The sequence below is a fragment of the Belonocnema kinseyi genome, chromosome 5, assembly GCF_010883055.1.
Source record: "Belonocnema kinseyi isolate 2016_QV_RU_SX_M_011 chromosome 5, B_treatae_v1, whole genome shotgun sequence".
In the NCBI taxonomy this organism is placed as follows: domain Eukaryota; kingdom Metazoa; phylum Arthropoda; class Insecta; order Hymenoptera; family Cynipidae; genus Belonocnema; species Belonocnema kinseyi.
Window position 1 is genome coordinate 131,618,181 of NC_046661.1, and position 8,831 is coordinate 131,627,011.

The 8,831-nt window shown below is 24.1% G+C and overlaps 1 protein-coding gene across 1 annotated transcript in view; it reads left to right on the forward strand.

Moving 5' to 3' along the window:
• The window catches only part of LOC117172777 (histone PARylation factor 1), a 21,456-nt gene extending 18,671 nt beyond the window's left edge, over positions 1-2,785 (forward strand). The window contains exon 4 of the mRNA XM_033360985.1: positions 1,997-2,785. Within this exon, the coding sequence (XP_033216876.1) occupies positions 1,997-2,301 (305 nt within the window). The 3' untranslated portion in view covers positions 2,302-2,785. The remainder of the gene's footprint in view (positions 1-1,996) is intronic.
• Positions 2,786-8,831: the final 6,046 nt, after the last annotated feature.

The following is an 8,831-nucleotide window of genomic DNA, read 5'->3' on the forward strand; positions in this document are numbered from 1 at the left end:
TTTTTATTCTTTTGAAACCTTTAAAAATCCTTATAAACCTACTAATTTTTTATTCGAAATCTTCAAAAATCTACACTTTTTCAAAAATGTTTTGGATTTATTTTGAAATTAAAAATTTCTAAATTTTGTAATAAAAAAAAATAATTTCGAATTTTTTGAAGATTTTTACCAATTTTTTTTTATTGTTTTGAAACTTTTAAAAATCTATATAAGCTTATAAGTTTTTTATTCGGAATCGTGAAAAATCTACAATTTTTAAAAAATTGTTTGAATTTATTTTCAATTTTTAAAATATTTTTGGGTCAATCTTTTTAAACGTCTGAATATTTTTTTTTATAATAAAAAAAAATCATTTCGGATTTTTCGAAGGATTTTACACATTTTTTTTTATTATTTTGCAACTTTTAAAAATCCCTAATAAGCTCATAAATCTTTATTGGAAATCTTTAAAAATCTAGACTTCTTAAAAAAAGTTTTGGATTTATTTTGAAATTACAAATTTCAAAATTTTGTAATAGAAAAAATAATTTCAAATTTTTTGAAGATTTTTACAATTTTATTTTTATTTTTTTGAAACCTTTAAAAATCCTTATAAACCTATTAATTTTTAATTCGAAATCTTCAAAAATCTACACTTTTTCAAAAATGTTTTGGATTTATTGTGAAATTAAACATTTCTAAATTTTGTAATAAAAAAAAAAAAAAAAAATTTAGAATTTTTTGAAGATTTTTACCAATTTTTTTTTATTCTTTTGAAACTTTTAAAAATCTATATAAGCTTATAAGTTTTTTATTCGGAATCTTGAAAAGTCTACAATTTTTAAAAAATTGTTTGAATTTATTTTCAATTTTAAAAATATTTTTGGGTCAATCTTTTTAAACGTCTGAATATTTTTTTTTATAATAAAAAAAAATCATTTCGGATTTTTCGAAGGATTTTACACATTTTTTTTATTATTTTGCAACTTTTAAAAATCCCTAATAAGCTCATAAATCTTTATTGGAAATCTTTAAAAATCTAGACTTCTTAAAAAAAGTTTTGGATTTATTTTGAAATTACAAATTTCAAAATTTTGTAATAGAAAAAATAATTTCGAATTTTTTGAAGATTTTTACCAATTTTTTTTAATTCTTTTGAAACTTTTAAAAATCTATATAAGCTTATAAGTTTTTTATTCGGAATCTTGAAAAGTCTACAATTTTTAAAAAATTGTTTGAATTTATTTTCAATTTTAAAAATATTTTTGGGTCAATATTTTTAAACGTCTTAATATTTTTTTTTTATAATAAAAAAAAAAATCATTTCGGATTTTTCGAAGGATTTTACACATTTTTTTAATTACTTTGAAACTTTTAAAAATCCCTAATAAGCTCATAAATCTTTATTGGAAACCTTTAAAAATCTAGACTTCTTAAAAAAAGTTTTGTATTTATTTTGAAATTACAAATTTCAAAATTCTATAATAGAAAAAATAATTTCGAATTTTTTGAAGATTTTTACCAATTTTCTTTATTCTTTTGAAACCTTTAAAAATCCTTATAAACCTACTGATTTTACTTTCGCTCCGCTGATTACACTTTCGCCGCGCTACTTTTACTTTCGCTCTGCTTTTCTTATCTTCGCCCCGCTAATTTTACTTTCGCCCCGCCAATTTTATTTTCGCCCCGCTGATTTTACTTTCGCCCCGCTAATTTTATTTTCGCCCCGCTAATTTTACTTTCGCCCCGCTAATTTTATTTTCGCCCCGCTGATTTTACTTTCGCCCCGCTAATTTTATTTTCGCCCCGCTAATTTTACTTTCGCCCCGCTAATTTTATTTTCGCCCCGCTAATTTTACTTTCGCCCCGCTAATTTTATTTTCGCCCCGCTGATTTTACTTTCGCCCCGCAAATGCGGTTTACGGGAATAATATGCTACTTTCGCCCCTATTTCCAGGGACAAAAGGTGGCCATTTCGGCCGAATGTGGAATAAAAATGATTGACCATTATTTTCAGCCGATCTGCAAAAAATGTTGAAGAAAATCAAGGAAGCGGAGACGGATGAGGAGAGAAAGTCGGCAATGTCGGATCTGCAGGAAGTGATTCGCTGGGCGACAATAGCCGCCGACGAGTGTGATTTCGGGACTTGTTTAGAATTGGGCCACGATCTCTTCTCGAGCGGCGTGTCTCAAGTCCAGGACATGGCCCTGCAGATGCTCTCAATCGCCTACGGCCAAATTGATCGTCCCGCTTTTCTCAAAATTGCCGAGGCGCATTTCAAGGATAGGAAGACAGGATCCACTTCACTCAGCATTCTCTAAGTCCCGAAAGGAAAATCAAGAACCAACTGTACACAAGTTTAGGTGCCTTCTTCTTATACTTCTTCTTCTTCTTCTTCTTCTTCTTCGAAACCATCGCCAACTTTCCGTCACATTCAATCTAGCAATCCACTTTTCTTCATTATTCTCCTAGGTATATTATATTATTCCTGCCTTTTTTTTTATTTATTCGAATCGATAGTGCTGAAGATGAGTCGGAAAATGTACCAGTCTTCCTAGTATTATTATAGATTTTAAATTGAAAGAAGTGGGAAGGAAGGAACGAGAGTTGAAGTGGGGTGGATGCTTATTTATTTAAGGAGCCTTTCGATCAATCTCGGTTGCAATCTCAGATTATTTATTTCAATCAGGAATTCACTGAGATACATTTTCGGATTATTTATATCTTCGGGATTATGAAATACTTTTTATATTTTTTTTTTAAGGGATCAAGTAAACTGTATTTAATAAAAATTCGATAGAATGACTCGCCTCGTTTCATTCAGAGAGATGACATTTTTTTAATGATCAAGTAAAAGTCGGGGATTTAGAAAAAAAAATTTTGAAAAAGTCGAGGAATTTCTATAAAAGGTAAGTAACTGTTTGAACTTTTTTTTTAATTTTACTTTAAATTTGGTTAATTCTGGGTATAAAAAATTATATTTTAAAAATCATGCAAGATTAAGATTTTGGTATTTGAAAATTAATGGAGGGGAAGAATGAAAAATTGGTTGGGTAAAAGGTAGGGATGAATTTTCAACTGTTTTTTTAAAGATTTGTATTTTTTGGTTGAAAATTCAACTTTTTTTTTTTGAAAATTCTTTATCGTGGTTAGAAAATTCATCTGCTTTAGTAGGAATTTCGATATTTGCAGGTAAAAATTTAACTGTTTGGTTGAAAATTGATCTAGTTTGGTTGAAAATTTACCTTTTTTTTTATAAATTCGTTTTTTTTTGTTTCTTGAAAGATATACTGTTACATTATTTGTCGAAAATTCATCTTTGTTATTAAAAAATAATTTTTTAAACTGTTAATTTAACTATTGCAGTAAAAGATTCATCATTTCAGTTGAAAATTCGAATTTTTTGGCAGAAAAGTAAAATTTTCCCCTTTTTGGTTTAAAAATAACTTTTTTTTTTGTTGAAAATTAAACAATTTTATAGAAAAATTGTGTTTCGGCTTTACAGCTGAACAATTTGGACCCATTTTTCTTCTTTTTTGACTGAAAAATCTTTATTTTTTGATATTTTGTCTTTTCGTTTAGAAAATTCATCATTTTGGCTAAAAGTTCATGTCTCGTGGAAAATTTGATTATTTGATTGAACATTCCTTTCTTTTCTTGCTGAAAAAAATTTTTTTTTAGAGAAAATTAAACTGATCCACTTTTGATTGAAATTTTAAAATTTGTTTAATTGAAAATTTAACTGTTTGTTTGAAAAATCGTCCTTTTGTTTACAAATTAATTTCTTTTGGTTAAAAATCCGTCGTTTTGGCTAGAAAACTAATAGTCTTAATTTAAAATTTCCTCATTTTTGGATTAAAATGAACTTTTTCGTTGAAAATTCAACTATTTTACAGATAAATCTAGTTTTATCTTAAAAGTTGGATACACTTTATTTCTTTTTTGACTGAAAAATATTTGTTAAAAATTTGTCTTTTTGTTCGGAAAATTCCTCATTTTAATTAAAAATTCATGTAAAGTCGAAATTTTGTTGTTGTTGAAAATTTATTTTTTAACTGAAAATTGATCTTATCCATTTTTCATGGAAAATTTATTTTTCAGTTGAAAATTCAACTGCTTGTTTGAAAATTCGTATTTTTTGTTAAAAATGAAATTCTCAAAATTAACTTTTTGGTGGAAAATTAAACTATTTGACAGAAAAATCGTGCTTGACTTGAAAGTTAAACAATTTGCTTAAATATTTTTCCGGTTTTGACTAATTTTTTTTTTTTTTGATCATTTGTCTTTTCATCTGAAAGATTCATGATTTTGGACAAAAATTCACGTTTAGTTGAAAATTGGTACTATTTTGTTGAAATTTTTTTTGGTTTTTTTTTTTTTGAAAATTAATCTTTTTAACTGAAAATTGATCTTATCCATTTTTGATGGAAAATTTATTTTTCAGTTGAAAATTCAACTGATTGTTTGAAAATGAGCATTATTTTTTAAAAACTAAATTCTTAAAATTGAGTTTTTGTGGAAAATATCAACTATTTTACAGAAAAAAGCGTGGTTGACTTAAAATTTTAACAGTTTGCTTCAACATTTTTCGGGTTTCGACCAAATATTTTTACAAATTGTCTTTTTATTTGAAAAATTCATAATTTTGGTTAATAATTCATGTATAGTTGAAAATTGTTACTATTTTGTTAAAAAATTGTTTCTTTTTTTTTTTTGAAAGTTTATTTTTTTATTTGAAAATTGATTTTATCCATTTTTGATGAAAAATTCTTTTTTCAGTTGAAAATTCAACTGCTTGTTTGAAAATTCACATTTTTTCTTAAAAACTAAATTCTTAAAATTAACTTTTTGTGGAAAATATCAACTATTTTACAGAAAAATCGTGGTTTGATTTAAAAGTTTAACAATTTGGATAAAAAATTTCCGGGTTTGACTGAAAAATCTGTATTTGTTGACAATCTGTCTTTTTATTTGAAAAATTCATCATTTGGGTTAAAAATTCACGTTTAGTTAAAAATTGGTACAATCTTGTTGAAAATTTTTTTCTTTTTTTTTTTCTGAAAATTGGGAAATAACCGGGAATTCTTTGAGACTAGGAAAAACCGGAAAATTCAGTTTATAATGCGTAATTAAAAAAATCTTCCATTTCAAGTTTTAATTTTTAATTAAAAAAATGTTAAAATGCAGTATTGAATACTTAAACAATTAAAAATTAAAAGCGTCTAGAGTTGAAAATTTAGGATAAAAACATTCTTATTTTATCAACTGTAAATATAAATAAATAATTTTTTTAATGGATCTGTAGAAGTATTAAAAAACTGAACAATAATATATTTGGCAAAACTATTCTAAATCCGTTTAAAGTTAATAATTTCCATATTTTTAACTTAAAAATAATTTCATAATAATGTATTTATTATAAAATTTTGTTTCAGTCTAAAATATTACATTTTTAATCCATTCAATTACAATTTTTTTAAATTAAGGAAAAGAATAATTATAGAATATTAAGCAACATTTGATTGTTTATTTAAGGCAATTGAATTGAAACGATATATTTAAAAGTAAACAATCTTAAATTTAATTATTTTACATAAAAAGTCTTGAATCGTTAAAATTCAGAAGAGTTTTTAAACTGTGAACCTTACAATTTTTATTGATCTTTTAAAAAAAGTTAAATTTATTAAAGAAATTGTTGGATTTCGGTGTAAAGTAATTTTAATATATACTTAGAAGTTTTAAAAAATAAAAAATTAATTTAGCTTCAAAAGAATAAAAACATTTTTTCATGATTCTTTGGAAAATTGAAAATAATGTTTCAATTCTTAAAATTATTTAAAGAGAATATTCAAAAAGATTTTAAAAGATTTCGAAAATTGTTAAAAAAGAATCTGGAAGATTAAAAAAATTTTTTTTTTAATTTGCACGATTTTCTAAAAATCGTAGAAACAACTCGATTAATTTGAAAAGATATTTAGAAGTACTAAAAAAATGGATAAATAATTTTAAATTTTAATAAATTTTAGATAACCTGGATTTGAAAACTGCAAATAATTTAACTTATAATTTAAAAAGTGTTGTGTTAAAAAATGTAATTTTTCAATTTATAATATTACTAGCTTAAAATTGTTTAAAATAATACAATTAAAAAAATTAAAAGTTCATTGATGCTTCAATTTAAAGCATTTAAAATGATAACATGGATTAAATTTGTACAATTTTCGTCTAAATCTTTGAACTCATTAATTTATAAAGGTTAAATATTAAAAATGTTGCAATTTATCTGCATTTCATTAAAAATTATTTAAACTTGAATTTCATTGGAACTTTAGAGTTCCAATTTTTAAATTTTATTGGCCGTGAAAAAATGTTTGCGAACCGGGTAATTTTTTTTGGAATAAAACGACCACTCTGAATCAGGTAAGTAAAAAAAAATCTTGAAAAAGTCAAGGAATTCCTATAAAAGTTAAGTAACTGTTTGAACTTCTTTTAAATTTTTGTAATTCTGGGTATAAAAATTATATTTTAAAAACCTTGCAAGATCAAGATTTTTTTATTTAAAAATTAATGGACGGGGAAAATGAAAAATTGGTTGGGTAAAAAATAGGGATTTTTGTAAATAAAGTTTTGCGGCCACAATAATTTATTTGCCTATTTCTTCTTTTTATTTAAAAAATTTTATTGCTCGGTTGAAAATTCAACTATTTTAACAAAGTTATCCTTTTTGTTTGAGTTTTCAAATGCTTTGTTAAATATTTGTATTTTTGGATTGAAAATTCAATTGTTTTGTTTAAATTCATCTGCTTTAGTAAAAATTTCATTTTTGTGTTTACAAATTTAACTGTTTTGTTGAAAATTTGTCTCGTTTGGTTGAGCATTTAACTATTCTGTTATAAATTCTTTTTTTTAAAAAAGATTTATTATTGCATTATTCTTTGAATATTCTTTTGTTTTTATCCTTTTTTTCTTTTTGTTGAAACATAATTTTTTTAACTGATAATTTAACTATTCCAGTTGGAGATTCATCATTTTAGTTGAAAACTCGACTTTTTTGGCAGAAAAGTAAAATTTCCTACTTTTTTTGTTGAAAGTTAAACAATTTTATAGAAAAATCGTGTTTTTATTTTAATTTTGAGAATTTTGCATACATTTTTCTTTCTTTTTTAATTGAAAAATCTTGATTTATTGATATTTTGTCTTTTTGTTTGGAAAATTCATCATATTACGGAAAATTTATATTTTATGATATGAATGTAATTTTCTTAGTTGAAAATTGATCTACTTTATTAAAAATACTAAACTTCAATATTCGAATTCTTTCACTAAAACAGATCCATATTCAATTTAATTTATGTTGTATTTTCCTCTTAAAAATATTATTTTTTTGTGCTGAAATTTGAACTGATGCATTTTTGATTGAAAATTGATTTTTTTAGTTGAAAATTCGTCTTTTTTTGGTAAAAAAAAACTTAGTTTGAAATTTCCTGCTTTTTTATTAAAACTTAACTTTTTGGTTGAAATTTCCACTATTTTGCAGAAAAATGGTGCTTTGCTTGAAAGTTAGACAATTTGTAGAAAAAATGTTCTGGTCTTGACTAAAAAATATTTTTTTTTCTGTTGACAATTTGTCTTTGGTTTTAAAAGTTGATTATTTTGGTTAAAAATTCATGTCTAATTAAAATTTCACTATTTTATAGAACATTCGTTTGTTTTTTTATTCAAAATTTCATTTTTTTAACATAAAATTTAACTTATCCATTTCTGATTGAAAATTGATTTTCTTTTCAGTTAAAAATCCAACCGTTTGTTTGAAAATTCGTCTTCTTGTTTTAAAATTTCGTCCGTTTTGGATTAAAACTGACTTTTTGGTTGGAAATTCATTTATTTTACAGAAAAATCGTGTTTTGAATTGCCATTTTATCTTTTCGTTTGGAAAATTAATCATTTTAGTTAAAAATTTATTCCTAGTTGAAAATTTGAGTATTTTGACTAAAACTTCAATTGTTTTGTTTGAAAGGTCGTCGTTTTTGATAGAAAACTAATTAAATTCGTTTAAAATGTCCTCTTTTTTGGTTTAAAATTGAATTATTTTACAGAAAAATCGTGTTTGGCTGAAAATTAAAAAAATGGGATAAAAATTGTTTCTTTCTTGACTGAAAAATGCTTTTATTTGTTGACCGTTTGTCTACTTAAAAATTTTATTATTTTGTTGAACATTCGTCTCTTTTTGTTTGTTGAAAACCTAATTTTTTTCCGAAATTTTAATGATATCCATCTTTGGTTTAAAAGTGATCTTTTCGCGCTGTAAATTCAACTAATTGATCTTATCCATTTTTGATGGAAAGTTCCTTTTCCAGTTGAAAATTCAACTGCTTGTTTGAAAATTAGCATTTTTTGTTGAAAACTAAATTCTTAAAATTAACTTTTTGTAGAAAATATCAACTATTTTACAGAACAATCGTGTTTGACTTGAAAGTCAAACAATTTCGATAAAAAAATTTCCCTTTTTGACCGAAAAATCTTTATATGTTGACAATTTGTCTTTTTATTTGGGAAATTCATCATTTTGGTTAAAAATTCATGTCTAGTTGAAAATTGGTATTATTTTGTTAAAATTTTTTTTCGTTAAATTGAGAAATGACCGGGAATTTTTGGAGACTGGGAATTTTACAAGTATTTAGAAGAAAAATTCGTCCGATTTCGATTTCTATTGTTTAAAAAAAAATCTTCCATTTCAAGTTTTAATTTTTAATTTAAGGGCATGTGACACAGCTAAATACCTATATTACCGACCTCACTTTTTCCGTTCACTGAATGTTTTTTTGAACCTAAGAACTTTTTTTGTAAATAA